General features: G+C 52.0%; 9 protein-coding genes across 9 annotated transcripts; 4 read left to right on the top strand and 5 right to left on the bottom strand.

Moving 5' to 3' along the window:
• Positions 1-1,114: 1,114 nt before the first annotated feature.
• Positions 1,115-3,419, top strand: N0V96_008322 (uncharacterized protein; the record flags this gene model as incomplete). Its single annotated transcript, XM_065758295.1, has 3 exons — positions 1,115-1,253; positions 1,315-1,716; positions 3,175-3,419. The coding sequence occupies 3 exons, from the start codon at positions 1,115-1,117 to the stop codon at positions 3,417-3,419; spliced, it is 786 nt and encodes a 261-aa protein (XP_065613050.1).
• Positions 3,420-4,374: 955 nt separating this feature from the next.
• Positions 4,375-5,463, top strand: N0V96_008323 (uncharacterized protein; the record flags this gene model as incomplete). Its single annotated transcript, XM_053192714.1, has 1 exon — positions 4,375-5,463. One exon carries the CDS (start codon positions 4,375-4,377, stop codon positions 5,461-5,463), a length of 1,089 nt encoding a protein of 362 aa, XP_053049654.1.
• Positions 5,464-8,385: 2,922 nt separating this feature from the next.
• Positions 8,386-9,129, bottom strand: N0V96_008324 (uncharacterized protein; the record flags this gene model as incomplete). Its single annotated transcript, XM_065758296.1, has 1 exon — positions 8,386-9,129. The coding sequence occupies one exon, from the start codon at positions 9,127-9,129 to the stop codon at positions 8,386-8,388; it is 744 nt and encodes a 247-aa protein (XP_065613051.1).
• Positions 9,130-9,959: 830 nt separating this feature from the next.
• On the bottom strand, positions 9,960-11,573 carry N0V96_008325 (uncharacterized protein; the record flags this gene model as incomplete). The annotated part of the gene is made up of 1 exon (XM_053192713.2): positions 9,960-11,573. The coding sequence occupies one exon, from the start codon at positions 11,571-11,573 to the stop codon at positions 9,960-9,962; it is 1,614 nt and encodes a 537-aa protein (XP_053049653.1).
• Positions 11,574-12,210: 637 nt separating this feature from the next.
• Positions 12,211-13,728, bottom strand: N0V96_008326 (uncharacterized protein; the record flags this gene model as incomplete). Its single annotated transcript, XM_053192712.1, has 1 exon — positions 12,211-13,728. The coding sequence occupies one exon, from the start codon at positions 13,726-13,728 to the stop codon at positions 12,211-12,213; it is 1,518 nt and encodes a 505-aa protein (XP_053049652.1).
• Positions 13,729-15,180: 1,452 nt separating this feature from the next.
• Positions 15,181-16,855, top strand: N0V96_008327 (uncharacterized protein; the record flags this gene model as incomplete). Its single annotated transcript, XM_065758297.1, has 3 exons — positions 15,181-15,547; positions 15,819-16,279; positions 16,517-16,855. 3 exons carry the CDS (start codon positions 15,181-15,183, stop codon positions 16,853-16,855), a joined length of 1,167 nt encoding a protein of 388 aa, XP_065613052.1.
• Positions 16,856-18,017: 1,162 nt separating this feature from the next.
• N0V96_008328 (uncharacterized protein) lies at positions 18,018-20,746 on the top strand (the record flags this gene model as incomplete). The annotated part of the gene is made up of 3 exons (XM_065758298.1): positions 18,018-18,030; positions 18,174-18,295; positions 18,365-20,746. The coding sequence occupies 3 exons, from the start codon at positions 18,018-18,020 to the stop codon at positions 20,744-20,746; spliced, it is 2,517 nt and encodes an 838-aa protein (XP_065613053.1).
• A 520-nt stretch (positions 20,747-21,266) lies between these two features.
• N0V96_008329 (uncharacterized protein) lies at positions 21,267-22,560 on the bottom strand (the record flags this gene model as incomplete). The annotated part of the gene is made up of 4 exons (XM_053192709.1): positions 21,267-21,328; positions 21,385-21,408; positions 21,463-21,773; positions 22,103-22,560. 4 exons carry the CDS (start codon positions 22,558-22,560, stop codon positions 21,267-21,269), a joined length of 855 nt encoding a protein of 284 aa, XP_053049649.1.
• A 495-nt stretch (positions 22,561-23,055) lies between these two features.
• N0V96_008330 (uncharacterized protein) lies at positions 23,056-25,183 on the bottom strand (the record flags this gene model as incomplete). The annotated part of the gene is made up of 3 exons (XM_053192708.2): positions 23,056-24,576; positions 24,641-24,934; positions 24,992-25,183. 3 exons carry the CDS (start codon positions 25,181-25,183, stop codon positions 23,056-23,058), a joined length of 2,007 nt encoding a protein of 668 aa, XP_053049648.1.
• Positions 25,184-25,275: the final 92 nt, after the last annotated feature.

The following is a 25,275-nucleotide window of genomic DNA, read 5'->3' on the forward strand; positions in this document are numbered from 1 at the left end:
AAGGACCATAACTTCGACGGGATGGAGGCAACGGACGGGTATCTTTGTTGACGTAAATGTCCACCTTTGTGTCTGTATCTTGATTTACCTCTAGGCGTTGAATCAGACGGCGGGTCCTTGAAAAAACAGATGTCATTGTTGTAATATTAAGCCTGGAAATGAGGAAAATGAAGGGTAGGTAAAGGTTGCGATCTCACCCTCTACAAAGATGCTTCAACGACCGTGTGGAGTCGACGAAGAACAAAACAGTAATCCCACTGTCTTATGAGTGCATGATTTCTAACGTCTAGGAGAAGTGCCTATCATACTCAGATAGGCGCCCCCTAAAAAGGCCTTGATAAGAGATGTCATGTAAAGACTCGAGAAACCTCGCCTTTCGCCTCTGGGCCTGTCGTTGTCGGACGCACCTCGATAAGGAACCGGCAATACTACGGTTTTGATGGCCTCACCCAGATAGGCGGCAGCGAAGTAGTTCTTGCCGGTAGTTCAATGTTGCTGTATCTTGTGAGATCTGACAAGAACTGGTGTTGACCAATGATGGGCGAATATCTTAATCCAATTGAGCAGTTTTGCGATTTACCCGTCCTGTTCCCCGCGATAAGACATCGCCGACGGGATGCACTGGCCGAGCATTGGCGGGGCTCACCTTCGAGCTGCCTTACATTTAATTCATAGACTTGAGATCAAGGATTGAAAATTTTACATCCTCATCAGAGGCTTGAACACGGAACAGATCCAACGGCTTAACATTCGAGTATCAAAATTCGTTCTCTTCCTTTCTTTCGCCCTTCCCGTCATATTCCAAAATGTCAGCTACTGCCATAATATCAGACTCGAAGGCTAAAACTGTAACTTTACACAATGGTCAAGTCTTTAGCTTCAACTCAAACATCTCGACAAGCCTGGAGAAAATTCCAGTTATCGATGCGTCGGGGATATGGAGCAATAAAGTTGAAGATCGTGTAGCTGTGGCCGAGAACGTAAGAGAGGCTTCCAAGAACATCGGCTTCTTCTACCTGATCAATCATGTGAGATCTATGTGCATTAGAATTTTGATGTCTCGGAGTAAGGCAGACTAACGTGGAGCAAGGGGATTGATCCAAAATTCGCAGACATGACAATAACAGAAGCCAAGCGCTACTTTGCATTGCCAGATGAGAAGAAGATGCAGGTGTTCACCGGTCTCGTCCCCAATGAGTATGTTGGCTTCCATCCGATGGAATGCTATAACCGCAATGGATGGAAGCACCAAGGTAGAGAGCCTCTTTCTATGACAATATTGGGGTTCTTTCTCCTCTGCTGACCCTTGTCTAGATTTGAGCGAAGCCTTCAACTGGGCCTACGACGCGCAGACAGACCCCGAAGCAGTTGATAAGACAGAAAACTCCGTCAGCATCTGGCCTATCGACCTACCTGGTTTCCGGGACAACCTTTACGCCTATCACACAGAGCTCCTCCGGCTCTCACGCCGGCTAACCCGCATCTTCGCACTCGCTCTCCACCTGCCGGAAGATTACTTCGACAAATATGTCAAGCGGCCAGAGGCGGGAATGCGCATCCTCCACTACCCAGAGCAGAAGCACTCGGTAGACGAAAAAAACGGTATCGGCGCGCACACGGACGTCGAATGCTTCACCATTGTTACTCAAGACTCTTCTGGCGGTCTCGAAGTTCTCAGCAAGTCCGGCAACTGGGTTAAGGCGGATCCTATCCCCGGTGCGTTCGTTGTCAACATTTCCGACTGCTTCATGAGACAGACAAATGATTTTTTTCGTGTCGACAATCCATAGGGTCATCAACAAGAGCGGAAATGAGAGGTATTCGGCTCCGTTCTTTTTCGGTTTCGATAGAGCGAAGGTATTGGAGCCTGTGCCAACATGCGTGAGTGAGAGCAATCCCATGAAATACCCCGTCATGACTGGGGGAGAATATTATGCCTGGCGTACAAACAGGCAGAAAAGTAGCAGTGCTTTGACCTCGAGTGCACCAAACTTAGAACAAGAGTGATACTTCGAATTTGTGGAATTGGTATGGAGGCTTGCAAAATCGACTGAGACAATACGCTTAGCCTCGGCAAGGTACCCGCAAGAAAGACTGGTTTTCTTCGATGTATTTAAATCCCTTTGGCATAGCGCTTATTTTCCAATATTTAAAGCACCCAGAGCACACATCGAATGAGACTTGAATATTTCTAGAATCTATTTGGAAAAGATCCATCTCCCTACTAGGTATGCTTTGGTAACGCGTGCAGTCTTTGGAAGAAATTTTCAAAGGCTCTTTGAGCCATGACGGGCAGTTTAGAAGATAGAATATCCTCTGGACGAGTTGAATGATCCATAACAGTTGTCGATGTAGGATGACGGTTATTAATTAGTGAACATGCTGGATTATTGGTAGCAGAAGCCCTTGTTAAAGCACAGTGGGCCACCCCTTGCTTGTTTGGGCATTGACAGTTCGTCGTTATACATAGTAAGTACGGAGTATTGCTTGACATCAAATAAGGTTTATTGGTCCTGGGTCTGGATAGCCGAAGGAGACGGAGTTATATAAGTTCCGTCGGGCTGGGACAGCATCAGATAATCCTGCGAACGGGACGTAAGACGTGACCAGCTCGAAGTTGGTAAGACACAATAAGTCAATCAAGCCATGAGTGAAAGAACCCAGGCAGTATAGAATTCGCCTCTTGGATTTCAAGAACATATCCAACCACAAAACCACATTTTCAATACCTCGGCGATGTCGTTGTGGCCTGTGTGGTCGGAACGAGCGGGCGAGGCTTGGTCTTGTAGCCCACTTAGTACAAAGCTTAGCACTTCAAAGGGGGGAAAAGCGAATGCGACATCCGACTTTCAACTCTTAGCTGCTCCTTAGAGTTTCTTTAATCTAATTGAACTTCAAATAGCAATAGTGTTCAATACCGCTTTTTCGTGCTGGATCCAGAATACATAAGCCCACGCCAATCCGGTCTTTCTATGCATATTCTACCTATGTTGGAGTCACGCCTAGTTCAAGGCGATTAAAGCACACAAGATCAACACAGTCGCTCCTCATACAAAATCCCACTCCACCAGTCAGTCAAGCATTCTCTCTATACTCAAGAACCGGACTTGACTTTCTCACATCCCACAGTGCATTTCAACACAGCAACCCTCTTGCTTGCACTGTCTAGCACAGCCTTCGCCGAATACATCACCGTCTTCCACGCCAGCTGTTCGCCAGCACCACCAGCCGCGTACAATGACAGCCTGCGCAACTGGAGGCAGAGAATCTGTGAGACAGAGTTGAAGGGGAGCTATTACGACGAGGACGACCAGTGCCAGGTGGTGGATCCCGTTACTGCGGACACCAAGAAGGTCTACCACCCAACTCTAGGCGCGGCAGGTCAGCCCAACATTAAGACGAGATGCACCTGGTCATGATGGAGTATTGGTGAAAGCAACATAAATTCGATAACTAGACTCACAGTAAATTGCACCCTCGGATCAGAACATGTATGATTTTGACAGGAATCGTGAGACAAAGCCACTCAGCCGGGTCTGCATCCAGCTCGATCTCGATGGCGGATGCATCTTAGGATCCCGCTCGGCACGGTGGGCCTTGGTGGAGTTGAGCTCGCATATTTAGCTTGCCTAACACCGATGTTACCGAGAATGCGAATTTCTGATGCAGTCTCACCAGACGAAACGGCTGTGATGATTGCAAGGTTAGATCACCGTACTTGAGACAACAGTCATCGACTGACGTCCCAACGCGGGTGTGCATGTGGCGACGGGACATCGAATTTTCATCTTTATTAATTTTTCTTGGCTCATTGTCGCTCACTGGTTTATCACTAGCAACCATAAGTTTGAAGTTACAACCCATTGCTGTATACATGTGAAGACTGAATTCTGGCATGGTATATTGTTCACCATTGTTGACATTTGAATTACATGACAGAGAAGTAGTCAGCATCGGCGATACTACAACTTTTCCCGAAAGCTCACATGCTGAATCGGGGTCGATAACGGTCAGATGCTCCCGGACCAGTGTTTCTGAACGGGCCACTTTTATGACACTATGAAGCGGCAAAAGTCCATTAAACTATTCCACTTGACGTAACTATCATTGGACCCTGTGACGCTGATATTGCGTCCCCCATTACATCTGATGAGCGTCTATTATGACGTTTCAAAGACAAAATCGGTCGCAGCTTGGCTGTTTCTCCGGCCTATAATAAGTCTAGAGAGACAAAGAGGTTCTTATGAACTAATTCTCAATGTATCCTATCAGATTCAATTCTACTAAGCTCGAACTGCATTGAGCCAAACAACATCCAATTCTGAGTAACAACACCATTCCGACGTCGCTACTACCGTCCAACCTCCTTCCACCATGGCAGACCAGATTCCCCAACAAATGCGCGCCGCAACAATCAAAGATTTCAACAAAGGCTATGAGGTAAAAGACGTAACAGTCCCGACCGACCTCGGCCCGAATGACGTCCTCGTTAAGATCGCCGCCGCAGGCTACTGCCACACAGATCTACAAGTCCAACAGGGCGTTTACGCCTCCGCCGGCGCAAAGCCAGGTCTTGTTGGCTCTCACGAACCCGCTGGTACAATCATCAAGCTCGGTTCCGAAGCAGGCAAGCAGGGTCTCCAAGTCGGCGACCGCGTCGGCTCCATCAACACCTATGGCTGCTGCGGCAAGTGCAATTCGTGCAACCAAGGAAAACAAGTCTGCGATAACCTCACCGGCATGTTGGGACTGACCCTCGACGGCGGGTTCGCACAGTACATGAAAGCCGACGCCCGTGTCATCGCCAAGATTCCTGAATCCATTCCCTGGGCCGAGGCCGCGCCCTTGTTCTGCGCTGGGGCGACGGTCTACGGCGCGCTGTGTGCCGCGCAGGGTCAGAAAGACCAGTGGCTTGCCATCGTCGGCATCGGCGGCCTGGGACATCTCGGGGTGCAATACGCTAAGGCGCTGGGATACAAGGTCATTGTCATCGACAATAGACAAGAAGGACTCGACCTAGCCAACGATGTGCCTTCACACCTCAAGCCCGATCGCACGTACCTCATTGACACAGAAGAGTCTCAGAAGAAGGTTGTTGAAGAGCTCCAGACTTCATTCTATGATACCAACCCCGGTGTCGACCGCGTCGTTATCACGACCGAGGCACGGCCGCTTGTCAGGTTCGGACAGCAATTCTTGCGCAAGGGTGGTGTGCTGGTCGATGTCGGTCTTCCTGCCGATGGGCCTTTTGAGGTCGACCCCTTTGCGCTGAATTTCAAGGAGCAGACTGTCCGTGGTGCGTTGATTTGCACTCCTGAACGGAGTAGGGAAATGGTGGAGTTGCATGCAAAGAATGGTTGCAAGACACACGTTGAGAAGACGTACGATGTTGAACAAGCTAACGAGATGGCGGAGCACTATTTGTCTAAGCAGCTCAAGGGCCGCTTGTGCATGGTTTTCTAGAAGGGTTAAGACATGGATTGATACATGTATAATGGCAGCAGCTTCTTCGAATAGCAGACGAATGATGAGATGATGATATAAAATGCTTTCATATGGGCCTGCTGATGCACCGAGAATCGAAACGCTCTTGTCGCAAGTTTGGAGATGAGGGAGTTCGCAAATGAATGCTCACAATTAAGGTAGGTGCGTGGGCCGTCTGGTCGATGGTCAGAGCTCCATGCTGTTGAGTTGCTTCTAGTATGCACGCAATTCTTTTGTCGCCAAGTGGGAATGAGACATGGTGTTCCAGATGCTAGTCTACTGCATACACATCTCCAATGGTCGTCGATTCTCAAAAGAAAAATGCAACAAGAGGAAAACATGACCTCTCGGGCATGGCCCATTCCATACGCTCACCCAATTGTGCTTCGAAATCGACTAGCCTCTACAGACTTTGACGAGGATACTCGCGATGTTCTTTCCTCCAGTCTCAGGTGATACCCAGGGATAGTATTCAAGCACCTGCTGTTCTTCTCTACCTTAGGGAACGCTGCCCAGTCCTCCTGCCGTAGAGGTTCAACTTTTTGAGTTTATCTATGAATACGCTTCGCTTTCTTATGTAAACGTTGTCGGAATTCTGCCATGTCCACAAAGTTACAGGTGTCTAGTACATGAACCATCATTCATCCTTTCAGGCTCATGTTACGGCCACGAGCAGCGGAACATCCACCTGCGTCACCTTTGTAGACCTTTGGCATTCAAGATCCAGACCTTCATTAACTGAATCAACCTCTAAACCTGTGCAGATGAGGTAGGATCTTGAGCTGTGCTTGTCTCTGAACGAGAGGGAATTGATGATTCGATGCCGAAGAACGCCCCGGTGGTCTCCCCGATTGGTCCTCCACTGAACATCTTTTCATCCATTGAAGCCTGAGTTGTTGAAGATTCCTTCGATGGTAGTACTGATGTCTGCTGGACTATAGTGCTCGTCGTCCCCGGTGAGGAAGCACTGATGTTAATGGTGGAATTGCTTTTCCCAGGTGATGGTGAGGTTTCTAGTGACTTTATAGGGATAATTGGAGGCCTAGAAACCACGAAAGTCATGAGCGAGGTGCGCATCGTTGACATGCTCTAGAACTAGAGTCTGTGACTTACCCGACGCAAATATAACCTGTGTTGATCTTACTGAACCCGTCACATTGGATGTAGAGTTTTTGGTTCCAATCCGAAAGGTCCTTGGGCGAGACTCATATTGCCTTAACAAGGATTCGCACGAATCCTCGGTTGTCAGTAGGTGCAGTTTACACTGCGCAGGCAGACACAGTTCTTGTCCTGCGCCGAGACCACCACACCAATTGTCAAGATGTTCATTCGCCTCTACTAGATCCCTACTCGAGACGCTCTGAGCAATAGAAATGCTGTCGCAGGTATCGCCGTCTTGGGCGTGGTACGTGGTGACGCAATCTGCTGACATGCGCTGGGCTGGCCAACTTTGAGCTCCTATGGTCGGGGATGCGGAAAAGTCCGGAGGGGCCACTGTTGAGCTGATGGCATATGGCAACGGACTCGTGTAGGTGTACCCTCTAGCGCCACAGCTCGAGATCACGGACTGAAACTCAACAGCCCGCGATTAGGTGTAACCGATAGGAGAGTTGACTTCAATTTCCATCGGCCCAAGAACGCAATCGTCGCATTCGCGCGGGGAATCATCTGTCTGATTTCTCCATTCGCCCAGAATGTAGTCGCAAGAGTTTCCTGTGTCTCTGAGTCCCCTCAACGTCAATCTTGCGCCTCGAATAGCCCGTACCTAATGATGACGTACCTGTTCTTGTAGCATGAAATGTCGCAGACGTAGATGTAACGATCTACAATATATGTCGCTGAATCTTTTGTTAGACAAACTGGTAACTAAGAGGTGATCTCGTAGTATCATACCAGGATATATCATTAAACCATGATCGAAGACATCGATCTTTGGGTTACAATCACTCTGAATCTTAGCCCGCAACTCTACTAATGAGTTTCTACAACCGTCATCGCAAATTTTGTCGATTCCATCGGCTTCTAGAACGTCAACTCTTGTAGATCTGCAACTAAGGCGTAAGTACTGATATTGTAAATTCTAGGCAAAGCCGGTGAACAGTAGCTTACTCTGATCAGACGTGGCTGACTAATTGGCTAGAGCAATCCAAAGTGGTGTTCAGTGCTTCGAAACACTTCTCACTCAAACCAAAGTGCTCGTACGAAGTGGTTCGAAGTGGAAATTGCTGGGCGAGGGCGACAGGCAATAAGACCAGGCCGCGAAGAGCAGCCGCTGTTTTGGACATGTCTAATCTGGCCTGTGGATGATGGTCCCAAAGAAACGGAGAACTTGGGAGAAATCCCAAGACCTGAAGAGAAGGTTGGGAAGGAAGTTCTCCGTGAACGATAGCATGTTGGCGCAAGACATTGTGGGTGCGATGAAAATTTCAAGGAGGCAGGTACACTAGATGCTGCAGCTCAGTCACAAGTGTATTTCAGATACTGATCACATTGCTCATCAAATTTCCCGAGTTAGACATCCGCCGCAGCCAAGCTTCTGAAAATAACATGAATCAAGGGGTTCCCTTCGTTCCTCCTACCACAATTCTCACAGCCTCCGTGATAGCGCTAGTAACCCAACAAGCTGCTGTGACGCTCGTGTTTAGGTCGGGCACCCCATAGCAATTTACCAACAGAACCACAAGTGAGGGTGGAGACACCTATCTTGTCACGAGTCATAGCTCGAGCGCTTCGAGATATTACGGAACATGCTGCCCGCAGGCATGCAATTCCACCCGCATATTTGGATTGCTTCGGCCTCAATAACCTAGGTAGTATTATATCACTTGGCTTCGCGATCAACGCTATCTCGATCGCGATCAACGCTATCTCGATTCCATTTGACTTCTAGGGCACTATTCATCAAGACATTGTATTCACCCCATCGGGCCCTATGGCCGGCGGACGCGTGTAAGACGACCAGTCAACAAGCCCATTTCCATGAAGGGTCTCGTACAAAGCAGTGGCGTAATATGCATTATGGTACTCGAAGCCGACGTATCTCTTCGAACTACCATCAAGCTCAGGGTATCCTTCTTCATTCTGAGGCTCGTAGCTCTGCACGGTGCCTGGCGTCCAGGAACCATCAACAACAGTGACAACCATCGGGGGAAGTAGCGGTCGAAAGTAAGGATGGCCATTGTCTGCGTTTTGGAATTGAACAACAGTGGCGAGACTTTGCTTGTCGACGTATAGAAAGAAGCGGAAACGGGGTAACTCTGCCCCGGTTTTGCTCCAGAAGAAGCCGTCGCCAGCGGGAATGTTCTGGTTCGAAGTCCATTGATTGAAATGATGCCTAGTATCCTGTCTCGAGGCATTCTCAAGGGTGGCCCGATCTTCAATAACATGAAAATCGAGGTACTGTTCTAACAGCTCAGCTCGGCGGGTCTTGACGAGATACCCATGTGCAAAGTCCTTGAGCTGCGCGAGGTAGCGGACCCAGAGCTCTTCATCATCGTAGGTACAACGATAAATGACGAATCCCCAAGTGTGATAGTTGAGATCTCTCATGTTCGCGCAGGTCCTCTCGAATGCGTCACGTTTCCAGGAGGAGCGGTGCCTAGGAAGCTCTGCGATATTGCGCGCGGCAAAATAATCTTCTTCCATGCTGTGAGATGCGGCTGACAACTCTTAAGGTATTTCGATATTTTCTTATGAAGGCTAGGCGAAATTGTGGCGTTGGACGAATGTTGATGAGGTTTGCTGGCAAACAGAAAAGAGGGAGGCGCTGCTTGTTCTTTTAAAGCGCTTGGTGATAAAGAGAGGGCTAAATGTCCTGTCTATATACATAAGTACGGATGAACGCATGTTCAGTGTAATGTGTAAGTGACGAACAAGATACACTGCGCACTATCCCTGTTCATGTAGGCGCTCTTGGCAGCATACACGATGCTGGATTCGCCCCGCTCGCGATAGGATCTTCCAGCGTCATAAATAGATCGCTCCCTTCGATGCAAGAGTTTTTCTCAGTTGCGTCCCAGAACCAAGCCTGACTTTATTTGAAGCAGGGAAGGAGGGGGTTTTTGAAGCGCTAATGAAGGGTTAGATCCCCAGCCCCGTACTCAAAAACACGATCTCATCAATAACTTGACATCAATGGCCGCGCTGCCGGTCAATCAAATTGTCTCCAGCGACAGAATCATCTTCATCTGAAGCTTCTCATGAACAATAACAATTGTGTGTTGAGGCAACACGATTCAACTTGTTAGCATGAGCTGATTGACTCGAAGACTTGAAACGGCTACTCTATGAGGCTGAACGGTACTACGAGTCTCCTCTAGGACACTACTATCTCTCGTTGATTCAAAGCCGAGATACATGCTTCTTAGTGGCCAATCTTGGTACAGAAATGTGTGATTCTTCCCCGCCCTGTCAAATATCAACATACAGTATAAATCCAGCTCCCTCGTACAGACGGAGACGATAGGAATTCTTCATTAAATATCATAACGGTCGGTATCATCATGAACAGGACGGTACGTAAAATAATCAAAAGCCGCACGTTTAGCAGTCCCATTCAAATCAGACGCAGCAACGCCAACAAACGCACCCGTAAAGCTTCCATGCGCCTGGTGCCCACCGCATTCATCCGAGATGATAGAAGCATCATATACCGGCCCAATAGCCTTGAGTTCCTCGCCCTCGAGAGCATAGTAGAACTGAAGCTTCGGCCCTCGGATTGCCAACGCAAGCTTCACCTTGCCCGTATCAGGCAGCGCAACCGCCTCGGGAAACGGCATCGTGAGGTCGCTATCGGGCCACGAAGCCTCGGAGCTCTGAATCAACAGCTCGCGCTTCCCGTCTTCGTGCGCGGTGACGGTCAGGTAGAAGAAGTTGTAGCGGCAGTAGTACGCCGTCAACCCCGCGAATTCGCGCTCGTCGGTGGGCGCAAAGTCGACGGTGGTCTCAGCATCGTAGGAGAAGTGCGTTTGCCGGCGGGCCACTAGCGCCTGCTCAAACCAAGATCCAATCGACTCCCTCCCGATGAGTGTGAGCTTCCCGTCCACGGTTGAGAAGATGCGCTCGGGTTCCGGCGTCCGCAGCCACTGAAAGTCTTTTGGCAGGCCGTTCTCGAAAGTGTAATTCTTCTCCGCCCAGTACGAAGTATCGTCTCTAATGCCAGGTACCTCGACGTACAGAGATGGTACGGGGCCATTCTTAACATAGAGCCAGTCATCGTCACCCCAATACGCCTCTTGGATTGCGGTCTCGCGTCCGAGAACACAGCGCTTCTTCTCCGTCGTAGGACGCCCCGTCAGGTGAACCATGTACGTCTTACCGTCGGGCGTGTCCACGATATCACCGTGGCCAGCGCGCTGGAGCGCCGCATCGGGCGCGTCCTTGGACGTGATGACGTACTTTTGCGGGTGAAGCTCGTACGGACCCCAGAGATCGCGGGAACGAGCGAGAGTGCAGGCGTGCTCGTACGCCGTGCCGCCCTCGGCGGTTAAGAGGTAGTACCACCCGTTGCGCTTATACAGGTGCGGGCCCTCAACGAGAGCCAGGTCAGTGCCGCGGAAGATGTTCTTCTTTGGGCCGACAAGCTGTCCAGCTTTCGGGTCGAACTCCTGGAGCACGATGCCGGTGAATGCGTGGAAGCGGCGGCGGTGGTCCCACATCATATTGACGAACCACTTGCGGCCATCGTCATCGTGAAAGAGAGACGGATCGAAGCCGGACGAGTTGATATAGAACGGGTCGGACCAAGGCCCTTCAATGGCGGGAGCGCTGACAATATAGTTGTGGGTGTCCTTGAAGGAGCCATCTTTACGCTTGACATCGGTGAAGACGAGCCAGAACTTTTCGCCGTCGTGGGAGAGGCAGGGGGCCCAGACACCGCAGCTATCTGGGTCCCCGCGCATGTCGAGCTGGCTCTTACGACTCAAGGGCCTTGTGACGAGCTCCCAATTTGCCAGGTCCTTGGAGTGGTGAATTTGGACGCCGGGAAACCATTCAAAAGTTGATGTTGCGATGTAGTAATCATCTCCGACTCTCACTATCGAGGGATCCGGGTTGAACCCGGGAAGAATTGGGTTCCTAACTTGAGGCATTGTAAACTCGGAATTTGAAGAACAGCTGGTTTTGCTGATCAATGCAAGAATTCGGGCACAAACTAACAGCAAACTCCCAGGCAACAAAGGCCGAGGTTGATATTTATCAAAGATGGCTCTCCAAAGCCAACTTAGCCAAGAGTGAGTTGAGCCTTTGAGATGATTTGACCCCACGCCTCCACAAGTTGCATTTAGCCGGAACTGAATGATTCGCGAGAACGCCGACCGAAGGAACTCCACTTGTGTATTTTTGTGGACTGTGGGTTCTACCCCGCGGGAATTGAGGGGAGAAGTTGGAGAAGCATCATGCCCTTCTCCGCACACAGCAAGCTACGCGTCATGTTGGAGAGCATGGACACCTTGGACGGAGAGTTCTTGAAACTTCATCACTAACAAGTATGCTAATAAGAGAAACGAAAGCAGAGGCCTTGAACGAAATTTCACTCGAGACGTGGACATTACATGATCACAATTGTACGTCACTGAAAGCGAATGTTGGTACTGGTTCTGGAAGAAGATGGAAAAGTGAAATGAGAGCTTTGGTAATTTGGTCGAACCAAGGGTATTCTGTCAATTTTTTCCCTGCCATTCTCAAATAAAGTATGTCCAAGAATCATGAAAAGTCCACTACCACCGCTCAAGGAAGGGGGATAGCCTGCTTATGGTTGACAAAGACACCCTCGGGGTCGTAAACAGTCTTGAGCTGCTTGAGACGGTCAAAGTTGGAGCCGTAGAGTCGGGAGCTCCACTCAGCCTCAGAGAGCTCGGTATCAGCGTAGTTGACGAAGCCGCGGAGGGGAGCGCCGCCGGCAACGAGAGCATCCTCGAAGGGCTTGATGAGTCCCTTCATGTAGGTGGTGCCGTCAGCCGGGTAGGAGGTGGCATCGACAGAGTTGGCCTCCCAGCGGATGAGCCAAAGGTTCTTGCCGTGGGCATAGGCGGTGTCGGCATCGGCGATGTCGCGAGAGACGCCGCCCCAGAGGTCGAGGAAGCCGGACTTGCGGAGGTCGGTGCGGTTGAAGGCGATGGTAGTGCTCTCGTAGAGGGTCTTAGCCTGGGCCTCGGTCAGGGGGTGGTCGGTGGTGATAGTCAGGGCCTGGGTGTAGAAGGAGCGGCCGCCGAGGGTACCGCCGTTGGGCTGGTTCATGCCGGCGCCGGCGACGGCGACCTCCATGTCCCAGAAGGGGAGCTCGGTCTTCGCGACGGTGGCGTTGCTGCCGATGGCCTTAAGGGCGGTGATGAGGGGCGCGATGACGGTGTCAAAGTCGGCAGGGTTGCCGTAGAAGTAGCCGGTGCCGGTGTAAGGGGGGCCGCTGAGGGACCAGCGGAGGGCGAGCTCATCGGGGCAGTCCTTGGAAAGGGAGAAGTCCTGGATGGCGATAACGGCCTTGGCAGCGGCCGTGGAGTCGAGCTGGCCGCCGGAGATGGTGAAGTTGACGGCGGTGTCGAAAAGGGGCTTGTGGGTGTTGGTGGTCACAGAAAGGAGGACACCATAGGAGGCACCGGCACCCTGAGCAGCCCAGAAGAGGTCAGAGCCCCTAGCGGCGTTGACGATGGTGCCGTTGTACAACATGTACTCAACAGACTCGAGGTTGTCCATGGGAGTACCAAGGTGGCGGGAAGAAGAGCCGTAGCCGCCACCGATGCTGGATCCAGCAAGACCAACGTGGGCACCGCGAACGTGGGGGAAGTGACGGCCGTGGTTGTCCCAGAGGTACTTGAGGACGGGGCCAACATGGGTACCACCGCCGTAGGTGAGACGGTTGGTAGCAGCGTCAAAGGAGACGGAGTTGAAAGCGGCCATGCTAATTACCAGACTGCCCGGGTTTCCGAAGCCGTAGGCCTGGAAGGAGTGGGCGGCTCCGAGAGGAGACGCCGAAGTGGAAGCATTCCGAGCGCAGTCGAGAGACAAGGCGACTTGGTCCTTGTTCTCGGGGAAGGAGATGGCGGCCGGGTCAACCTTGATACGCTTCTGGAAGCCGGTGGTCTCATCGGCCCAGGTGGCATCGGTGCTGATGACGTTGCGGACACCAGCAGTCGTCAAGCAAGACTGAAGAGCGGCGGCCTTGTTTTCGGCCTGCGCGCTGACGAGAGCGGGAGAAGCACAAAGGAGTGTAGCGACGGCAAGGCGTCTAAGAGAGAATGTGGAATCCATGGCTGTAGTATGTACAGGTCAATACAGCCTGGTAATAAAGAAACGAATGTAAGGATCAAAAGATGGAGATCTTGAAGACTTGAGCTGTGAGGCTTAAAGAAACGAGTCTGGAATCAGTATCCGAGACTGTACACGGGTTCGTCTTATACTTAGCGCGGAACATATGGGACCATCCCATTGAGGGTCCCTCTCCAGACTCATACGGATATTCTCGTAGAGACGCCTTGGGAAATGGGGATCGGTCTCGGATCCTCGGCCGTCGCCTTACACTCGATATCCGTCTCAAAGTCAAATATCTCTTTAAGCCAGGGCCACGGTGCTACCCGATTTTGGCGTCTGTCCCCTTCCTGACTTAGCGTAGTCCCACACTATCAACGACTCCACGACCCATTCATTGAGACTCCAAAGCCAGGGACAAGTATCAATCACGCCTTGTTTAATCATATCAATCAATCTGGTTCTGTATTAGGTCTTGGCGCTGACCGCTCAGCCTCTTGACCTACTCAAAACGTAGAACCTTGTCCGGGTGATTCACCCCATGAAGCAGGCCAAACCTAGCTCCCAAGCGCCTTCTCTATGTCGCCGTCATTCTGGAACCGGAGCCCGTCCCCCTTTTCGGCACTACCGACCACCCCGGCGCCCGTTTTTTAAGGTTTTGTCATTGGGGCGCAAAAAGGCGCCAGATATTCTTCAGACCAGGCACAGCAGGCGTAGCGTGTAGCAGCGGCAATAGTCGACACCGAGGGTAATGGTTGACGCCAACTGTTGGCCCCCACACGCCCGCGGAGTTTTGACCCATACCATCTTGGGGAGTACACGCGGAGTTTAGCTCTTGACCGTTATAGCAATCAACACATTGCTTGGTCTTGGCGATGAGGCGTTTTGTTGAACAACCTTCGAAAAGCGAGTCAGGCAAACAGAGGAGCAACAGGCAAAAGCTGGAGGGCCCCTGAAATCTCCGTGAATACCGGCACCTTGGGAAGAAGAGTCTTGGCAGGTTCCAGTTGGAAAGTCGGGCTTTGCAATTGCTACTCTGAAGCTCGGAGCCATCCGATTGTCTTCATTACCTTTTTGGCTTGTATATTAACAGGTTTCGAGTCCCCTCAGGTTCACAATCCTAGACGAGGGAGAGCTATTGCGAAGACTTGGCAGACTAGGAACTAGAAATTCTAATCACTCTTTTCAGAAAAAGACTTGGACTAAAAGAGTACGAATCCACTCATTCTCATCCTTCACATCGCCAACCTCGTTTGCAGTTAAATCGACGTTTACCCACCCCTCGGTTGCGATTGACTTGCCTGTTTTTCACCTCACCACATTCGCTCATTACACCCCAATCCACTCATTTTGCCCATCCTTTCCAATTCCTTCATTCATTTGAGTGCATTTTTCCCCTTCTGCTTCCCAGACAGCCCTTTTCCGCTTACACAATCGGCTTCTAATCCATCCGCCATGCGCACTTCCATGAAGAGCCTCTTGGCAGGTTCCGCCTTTCTAGCGGCCTCCTGTAACGCCGTTACCCTCTACGCGGCCGACTCGGGCGGAAATGTCACGACCCTCTCCCTCACCACCGGCGCCAACGCGAGCTTATCCGTCGCCTCCAAGTCGGCAGACTGCGAGGTGAACCCAGCCTGGCTCACCCTAGACTCGGCCAACCGGATCCTCTACTGCCTCGACCGGGGCTCCAACTCGGTTCCCAACGGCTCACTAAACTCCTTCTCCATCGGGGATGGAGGCGCCCTGACCCGCATCGCTCGCATCCCGGCGCCCGCCAGCGGTGTCGCTGGTGAGATTGTCACCACTGAGTCTGGTGCTCGCGGTTATGTTACTGCTTCATAGTAAGTCCCCAATTGCCAACGTCGAATTAAGCACTGCTGTTGTGTCCGTGTGTCGTTTGTTTTGGCGCTTCCGGTGGGATAGTTAAGCGTCGTTGGGAAAACTTCCGCAGGGCCTCCCACCGGCTATTCGGACTTTGACTCCCACCGGTTCCTCGCACTTTGACCTACAACTTAATCTATACCTTAAAAACATATCAAGCCAAAGTCATGTTTCAGGCTAACACGATGTCTCAATTAGCAACAAGAGCGCAGTTTCCGTCATCGCTCTGGGCGAAAAGGGAGCTCTCCCGGGCACCGCACCGCTCCAGGAATTCTACCCGACCCTCGAGAAGCCTGGCCCAGTGACCGCCCGTCAGGATCTCAGCTATCTTCACCACGTTATCATCGACCCCAAGAACCAATATGTTCTCCTCGCCGACCTTGGCGGTGACCGGGTCCGCGTCTACACCAAGGACCCGAACAGCGTCGCCCCGATCAAGGAGGTCGACGGCCTCGTGACCGGCCCCGGCGTCGGGCCCCGCCACGGCGTCTTCAAGACCATGGCCAACGGCGACGTCGTCTTCTTCTTCAACGGCGAGCTCGACCAAAACATTTACTCGTACAAGGTTGAGTACAAGGAGACCGGCCTTGCCTTCACCAAGATCTCATCCATCCCCTCCGTCAACGCCGACTACCCTGCCACCAAGGCCCCGACAAGCGAGATTGCCATCACTGTGAGTTTGAGTTTTTTTTTTCTGTTTCTGGTCTCCATTTCCTATTTCGTTTTCTTGCGAAAAATCCAGCCCCCTGCACTGTCGCAGATCCTTTTCTAGCCTTTTCTAGGCTTTATTTCAATCCTGGGTTGGCCCCCACGGCCTTTTGCAACTCCCAAATTAGGCCAGCGGACGCATTCTACATCCGGATTGGTAATGATCGTGTTTGTGGAACTCTTTGACTGACGATTCACCCAGCCCGACCAGAAGTTCATCATCGTCTCCAACCGCGATGTCTCGTTCCGCGATTCCCCCGTCCTCGGCTCCGGCCCCTCGGACACAATGTCCACCTTCGCCATCAAGGACGACGGCTCCCTCGAGTTGGTGCAGCTTGCCCCCTCCGGCGGCTGGTCTCCCCGCCAATTCTCCATCAACAAGGCCGGCGACCTCATCGCCGTCGGTCACCAGAACAACCGCACCGTTGTCATCTGGAAGCGCGACCTCGTCTCGGGTAAGATCATCACCGAGGCTGAGGGTGGCAAGGTTGGTCAGGTCACTCTCACTGGTGCTGTTGTTGCCACCATCTTTGATGAGTAGTGGATGTGCAGTAGCAAAGCTCAGAAACCTAGGCCTCAACTAGAAAAATAAAATAAAAATAAAAAAACATCAACCAGGCTCCATTGTTTCCAAAATTGAGATATCCGAAAATTAGTGATGTTTTCGGCGATTCATGTATCCGTCAGTAATACTACCATCACAATGACGGGAAAACTTTCGCCAGATTGGGAAATGTTGCGGCGATAGCTGCAGCCCAGGTCAAATTAGTTATCGAGCCTCAAACCTTACTAGAATGTCCATTATCTGGGGCTTGAAGCGCATTTCACAAAACTTGGGGCCGGGAGTACCTTACGACGTAAAAATGCCGACAAAAGCTAGAATTCTCATATTCATACTCAATCTTATCGCTTCAACATTGAATGGTCAGTCAGTTTCTCCAGTCAATTTCTCCAAGTGTAAGAGCGTTTACGTTAATTAAGTTCAAGCAAACTACAACTCTAGGGCTTTCAGATGAACCACCGATTACCATAGTAATTATATGACTTATACATACATCCAGGATTCAAGGCACACTCGGAGTTTCCATAGACATCAGGAACTCAACTCTTGCTTGGCGCAATCTTTGCAGAGTGATATGTGTGGTCCTGCTGCCCAACAATTTGACCCTTCATTTCGGGAAGCCCGAACCTCAACCCAGTTTGTAGATTCAACTTTTCGATGCTAGCATAGCTGATTTCCTCGCACTTTCTAGAAGCTTACAAACCATGCCAGTTACTATTCAACAGCTCTAATGTCGTGGTGCTCTATTCTGGATCCGAACTAAGTGTGCGTTGTAATTAAGCAAGAAGTATCATCACACAGTCTTGTTACTCTGAGATCCAGACTTCGAATTTCCGAAGCATGCGGCATTCTGTATAATTGCTCACCGTGTACTGGGATAAACTGTTCCAGTTTAGGCTACTGTTTGAATGTAGATTTTATGTTTCGTGCCGAATGCTTTCAATTGGCAATGCGTACTAGATTCTGCGTGACGGCTCATTGGATGGATTCGAAAAATTATGCAGTAGCGCTTATGCATAGCCATTTGATTTCTACGAATAGAAGTTGCCACTTCCTTCAGTCATGGAACTGAATCAAGCGAATGCTGATGCCTAAAATATAAAATGCCAGGTCTTAAATGAAACCCACCGCGACACTCTCAATGTTTGAAATACGTATGTTAGGAATCGCATCCAGTCTCGGTGCATAGGGCATGGTATTACGGAGTATTTGACATTTTATTCATCGACCGTCCAAACTGCCATGACATACCCTGGGAACTCATTGCGCAGGGAGCTAGAAGATTGCTGGGAACTAGACGTCCCGGCATACGAATACTCGCCTATCGACCGCGATGCACGAGAACAACGCTTTCTCGTCCTTCATCCCTGCCCCAGCGACAAGAGCGATCCAGAAAACCATGTGAGATGCAGCATAGAGGTATGCCCGATTGCTAACGCCGGGCCCTACATCGCTATCAGGGACAGTAGAGGCTATCGGCTGCTACAGGATGCTATCGAGATCGATGGCAAGGGACTCGTCGTCCCAGCCGCGGTCGAGGTCTTTCTCAGATATTTTCGCGGACATCGTCTGCCCGTGAGGCTATGGATTCGGCACATCTGCCTCCAAGAATTCTCCTCGGCAGAAGAGAAGGAGTGGTACTGGACCCGTGACTTCCTCGACTCAATGTACGCAAAGGCAACCCAGGTCGTGAGCATGACCGAGGTCGTCACCGAGCTGCTGGAGAGGGGCATGGTCGAGAGGAGAATGCAGTCAAAGTACCGAGAATGGGACAAGACCTGGCATTACATTGGTGATAAATCGGAACCACCGCGACGGTTCACCTTACCCACCGTCTACCCAATTAAGCTAGGGAAAAGCCCATCCAACGAAGCGCCCGTCACGAACCACGACTACGTGCCGCTCGACATGCTTGTTGGCGAGATCCGCATTCTCGTCGTGACGCCTTCGGAGGACCGCGAGGCGCCAGTCATCACCCATCTGGCCCATTGCCCCATGGTGTGCGAAGTGTCCTACCACGCCTTGTCGTACACCTGGGGCAAACCCGGGGATACGGTCGAGATCGTTGTCAACGGCCAGAAGATGACAGTCCGACGGAACCTAGAGCAGGCCTTGCGTACAATACGAAGCGAGAAGTTAGCAACACCCATCTGGATTGACGCCTTGTGCATCGACCAGCTAAACGTTATTGAGCGTACTAGACAAGTTGCACGCATGTTTGACATCTACGACCGCGCATCTCAAGTCATCTGCTACGTCGGCGAGCACAGCGACGAGACCGATATGGCGCTGGACTTTGTTAAGCCGATGGACCAACTCAAGGTTGAGATGAATGAGAAGGGTGAGTACGATATCGGGAAAGAGGGGAACAAGATTGGTCCTGAAGTCTATCCTGCGCGCTGTGCGGCTTTGTACAAGTTCATGTGCCGTCCGTACTTCAGACGAGTCTGGGTCGTCCAAGAAGTCGCCATCTCATCAGATCCCGCAGTGATAGTCGACAATCGAAAAGCCGTCGCATTCGGGTCCCTCGATGCCGCCGCGTACAACTTGCAAGCCATGATAGCCTTCAACCCCGTTCTCAGAACGCAGATGATGAGCGCAGACCCGCAGCTATACCAGTTCGGTCTATCGTACGACGAGCTCATCTTTATCCGTAAACTTTTCTACTTTAGGCACCTGATGGCCGGAGGAAAACTCTACTCCCCGTTCTTCTCACCCACCGTCCGGAAGGACAGCCCTGGCTTTCTCGAGGCCGCCATTCTCACACGAGACTTCCAGGCAACCGACGGCAGAGATAAGATCTTCGCTCTGTGGAATCTGGCGCAGGATAAGGAGGGGCTGGACTTCAAGCTGGATTATAACAAAAGCCGCCAACAAGTCTTTATTGACTTCGCAACAGCTTGGTCCAGACAGCACGGAAGTCTCGATATCATCGCCGCCTCTGAGCCATGGCATAACGTCGATAACTTCTACAGTCTCGTGCCGTCTTGGTGTCCCGATTGGACCGTCCCAGCAGCCACAAGCTGCCTCGTCCGTCGAGAGAGGATCCCCATGAGGCCCATGAGGCTGATGGACGACTTGGACGGCGAGCTTTACTCCGCTGATGGAGGAGTTGGACAGCTTCGCGACTTTGAAGAACTCTTTAGCTTCAACAAGGGCATTCTCAACTGTCGCGGCGTTATCCTAGACGAGATTGATGAAATCATCGAAGACCCAGGGAGGATCCCCTTAGGACACGTATTCCAGCCACCCGATCCAGACGCCTTCTACAAGTTCCAAGAGTGGACAGCAGCCATACCAAAGATCTATAAAGACCACAAAGCCAACCCGTACGATGATCCTCTACAAGCAGCCATTGCCATGTTCCACGGCGACGTGACCTCGGCCTGGAATCGCCGCGGACAGAACCCGGAAAAGCTGGCAGCCCTCAGTGCTCGCTTCAATAAGACCAAGGAGCAGGACGCGTGGCACCATTACGACTGTATGACTGCAAGGTCGCGCCATATCCCGACCCACGAGTGGCCTTTCAGCTATGAAGGGCGTCCGTGGTTTGATATTGTACAGTCGGTGCTTCGAGGGAGGACGCTCTGTATCACGAAAAAGGGGTACATGGCCCTCCTGCCTTCGTACATCTCGGAGAAGACTTTCGACAAGCCGTGGCTTTTGGCTGTGATAGCGACGTGTTCTGTGCCAGTATTGCTGAAAGAAGTTGACAGTGTAGACGGAGAGACTGTGTACAGGTTTGGTGGCACCTGCTTCGTCCAAGGATGGATGGAAGGGGAAATGCTGATGAAACCCGAAGACTCGGTATCGCCGGCTGGGTTCTGGTTCACGGACGAGGCAAGGAGGAGTACGTTGCATATTCGTTGAGGTCTTGTCGTTTATTGAGATGGCCTCTGAAGTACCACAATGAAAAGTGCGTGGCTACCCAGAACCCCCTTTCCCTTGCCGTGCTACATCACGAACCCCAGGTACAGGGCGTCTTTGTTCGATCTTTCTAATATGTACACCAGTCAGAAAACGAAATTTCGATCATGTGTGCTACTTACAAATTATGTCTGGGGCAATACATCTCTTCGACACATTCTATTAGATACTCGGCTTCTCATCCGGGGGATGATTAGAAGTTTCATTCAGCCAGAGGCTAAACATGTTGAATCCGTCTATGCCTTGAACTTATGCGTATAGAATCGCTCGCTCTTACTCAACTACAGCGAGCGCACTGTTAACCATATTATTCCCCTCAAGACCCGCAGGAAACCGGTTCTCAACAAACCTCAACTCAACACCCGGCCGGAATACCAAACAATGCGAACTGCCACCAAAATGAAACATCCCAATCTCCTGCCCCTTCACAACCTCCTCGCCAGCCCGCACAGTCACCTCGCAGCTAGACACCTCTGTCATACCCACGAACACAATCGCCATCAACCCGATCCTCGGGTTCCGCGCCTGGATATACACCACCGCCCGCGTCGCCACGGAAGCGGTGTACGCCTGCGACCTACACGGCGCCTGCGGATCCGGACCATCTGTATCATCATTGTCGTTCCCACGCGCAGCTAAGCCCTGGTACCTGTTCATACTGAAGTACGTCCCCGGGATCATCTCCACCTCGACGATCCGCCCGCTCAGTGGCGCGTGCCAGCGGTGGTAACTGAAGGCGCTCAGGTAGGCCTGATAGATCGTCCCGCCGACGAACTGCGCCGCGAGCGGGTTGTCGTTGAGCATGTCGGTCAGGGAGTACGGCTGGCCTTTCAGCGTGACGTCGGCGCAGAGGGCAAGGTTGGCAACGACTTGCAGCGGCGCCGACTCGCACGCGTTGACGATGACCGAGGTGTTGTCGTCGACTTGAACGTCAACGGTGCCACTGCTACTCCTGACGGACAGCTTCTCCCTGCCGTGGTGTTCCTCGTCATCGGGAAACTCCACAGGCCGAACCCCCTCCCGAAACCGCCTCACAAAGAACGCATCCCACGATTCATACCCAAGAGTCTCCTTGTCCTCAGGATCAGGACAAACAAATAACTCCTTGAACCTCAACCCACCACCCCTTCCCCTTCTCCAACCCTTCCATTCGCCCTCTCCGCCATCACAACTTGTCCAGAAGCAGATACCCAAGCCCTCAAACACCCCCTCGAATCCTTCGAAGCAAGAAACCTACCCCAAGCGCTTAAAACCTCCCCCATCGCCGCATTCACATCCCGCCTCCGAAAGAACTCGTACCCGGCCGCCGTGCCCATGGGATAATTCAGCAGCGCGTTGATCGGCGCCGCGACGAACCCCATGGCGTCCTCGTTACCCGGCCTGTCGAAGAACTGCGGCCCGGAGCGCATGATGACGTTGACGACCTGCAAGAACTGGCGAAAGGACTGGACGGCCGGTTGCTCTGTCGGGTCGCGGGGCTGTAGGGCGGCGGCTTGGATGAACATTTGGTCTGCTAGGGTAGTGAGTTGAGGGTCGTTTTGAACGACTGTGCGGAGGTTGGTGAGGCTTGGGTTTAGGTCGTCGACGACGGTGGTGGTGGCAATTTTTGAGTTGAGGACGGTTGTGGTGGTTGTTGCTTGATGGATTTTGTGAGCGAGCCATTTCTCAGAAGTCGAGACATCTTGGTGGTCTGGTGGCTCAAGGCTAGGTCTAGCGTCCTTGTTGGACTTGAAGCTGTTAATGAGATAGTATAACATGATGGAGTGAGGTTGATGAGATGCCACGTCTGAGAGAAGGTGATTTTCAATGGCCAACAAACATGAGGCCAGAACATGAGCCAGTGAGAAGCGACGATCAAGGTAAAGTTGCTTCCATACAAAGATTTATACAAATTTCCCAATAAACAACGCGTACTCCTGAACGAGACGATCCTTATGAGTGCCCTTGCCCTTGCTTCAGCTCTTGATGTTTCACAAGCAGCTAACGTATTGGCAGACGACATGAGACACAACCCACTTGTCTTACTGCGGGAGCGCAGGATGCCGTCAGATCATCCAATCGGACCACAACCGCAGTCAAGAGCTGAGGCTGGGGTGACACGATTTGCACAGCTATTGGCATATCTGGTGTCAACATTCAGGCCGGTTAAGCAGCGTCTCAACATAGCTTCCAACTTCTCTCCCTTCATCGCCATGACAGTTAAGCGGGAGCTCCCCTCGATACGAACGTGCAACAGGCCCGTTCCGCCAGACTCAGTGCTCACAAAAGTTCCACTCCATATCCGTCATCACCCCCATACCCTGCTCAGCAATCGTCGTCCTCTCCTCCATCAAATCAGCCCGTATCCCCTTAGCCTCCCCAATCCCAATCGGGAAGTCCATATTATCAAACACCATGTCCGTAACCTCGGGCGGCAACGTCCCCAACCGGTTCCCCGGCGCGGCTCTTTCCCTCCACCAACCCCTCTGCTGCGGCGGCACGTTGGCCGTACCAATGATAGGAATCCTCGGGTCGACGAGGAACAACGCCAGGATCTTGCGATGGCCCGCCTTAGTCTTGTCAACCAGCTCGAACGGCGCAACGCAGTGCTGATAGACATTGGGGAACGCGAGCAGCCTGTCCTCGCGCGTGAGCACGCTGCCAAGGCGCTGGTTCGTGTCCCTACGGGAGTCGATGGCCAACGTCCGGTCAATGGTGTAGTTGTCACCCTGCTCGTAGTTAAGCTCCCCCATGAGCTCTTCCCTGTCGGCGACGGTGCGGAAGGCGAGGTGGCTGTCGGTGATGTTCTCGCTGTCATAGTAGTAGAGCGCCGTGGCGGCGATGTGCTCGTTCAGCTGGCCCTCAATGTGCCAGGACCCGCCGTCATATGTCGGCTTCTCGGGCGTAAGGTGGATGTTGGCGAGCTTGACAATGACCTGAATGCGGTCCGCGTGGTTGAAGAAGCCAGAGGTCAGGTTGACGTCCTTGGGCTGGAGCGCCATGGGCTTGTACGCGGGAACGGGCGGCTTCTCGATGGGGTGGGTGGTCTCGAACCAGATCTTGTCTCTCCGCCACAGTTCGCGGCTGGGCTCCTCGGCGCTGTAGCCGTAGTAGTCGTCGTTGAATTCGTCCTCATCACGTTCGGCCTCGTCTGGGTCTACTGGGCGGTTTTCGGGACAGCACCACCGGGTGCACTCTGCCAGGCATTGTGTCCGGGCTGTTTCACAGGGGATGCGGAGGGTCTCGTAGTCTTCGTGCCACCTGTATACCAGATCCCACATGGGTAGAGCTTTCTCGAGCACCTTTTCGATAGTGGTGTAGAGTCCGGCATGGTGCTGGGGGTGCAAGTTGTTGATGTAGCTCATAATCTTTGGCTTGCCCTCCTCAAGATCTATGTCGCACGGGAGCCACTGGTACTTGACGGACCACAGGTCGTCGGAGGAACTGTGGTCGGTATACCTCTTCTTGGGAACAGGAATGACATCTCCCGTGCCGCAGGCCGCAAGCGTGTCTTCGAGCAGGATGCGCTTATCGGAGACGATGCGAGACTTGCCAAAGACGAGAGGCCAGAGAGAAGGGTGAACAAGGTCCAGGACCTTGCCGTCGCTGCCGGGATGCCAGTCTTTTTCGTTTTCAGGGATATCTTCGAGAGCGGCTACGCCCTGTTTGAGCTCCTCTTTTACCTCCGGAGTGATGGCGCTGTCAGACTTGATGACGACGGATGAGGCATCGAAGATGGGGATCAGGCCAGTGGCTTGAAACAGCTTGGCCTTCTCACGAAGCTCGGCGAGAGCCTGCATTGCCAGTTAGGAACCGATTACCAGCGAGCAGATGCCGCAGACGCAGCGCAGCACTTACAGACGTGAACAAATCGTCGTCGAAATAAGCATACGTGAGACCCACGGCTTTCCAGTCAACAGCCATGACCTCCTGCTTCCACCTTTCAACAATCTCCTCATCAAAGACCTTGACATGCCAATCAGGCTTGTTCGTGATCTTCTCGACGAACCACAATATGGCGATCTCTCCCCACGTCAGGGTCGATGCCTTCCACTCTCGTACGGCGCTGGGGAACGCGGCATCGTCATCAGGCATCTCCCAGAATTCTTTACCAAAGCCTGGGCGTATCAGGGGGGCAATCTCGCCGTCGTTCTTCCTTACGATCAGCCATTATGCTACTACAGTATGAGTTGGAAAAGGAAGTCTTACGTAGGCCTGAAAGTCATCCGTCATGTCCGCGCGGTCTAGGACGGTCCGGATGACGGCTTCGGGGACATCCTTTCCGAATTCGCTCTTGACCCATTCCGCACCGCGAGCAAGGGTCGGAGTGATGTCGCCAGGTAGACTATCGGCCCACTTGCAGAGCGTGAGCCGCTCGCGGACAGTCAACACGCTCGACATTTCAGCTGTTGTCAAGTTTCTCGATGGTAATTTGAGATCGACTTCGATATAAGTAATGGTGTGAGCGATAAGACAATGAAATTGCAGAGACT

The sequence above is a fragment of the Colletotrichum fioriniae genome (assembly GCF_027942845.1).
Source record: "Colletotrichum fioriniae strain IMI 355084 chromosome Unknown scaffold_10, whole genome shotgun sequence".
Lineage (NCBI taxonomy): Eukaryota > Fungi > Ascomycota > Sordariomycetes > Glomerellales > Glomerellaceae > Colletotrichum > Colletotrichum fioriniae.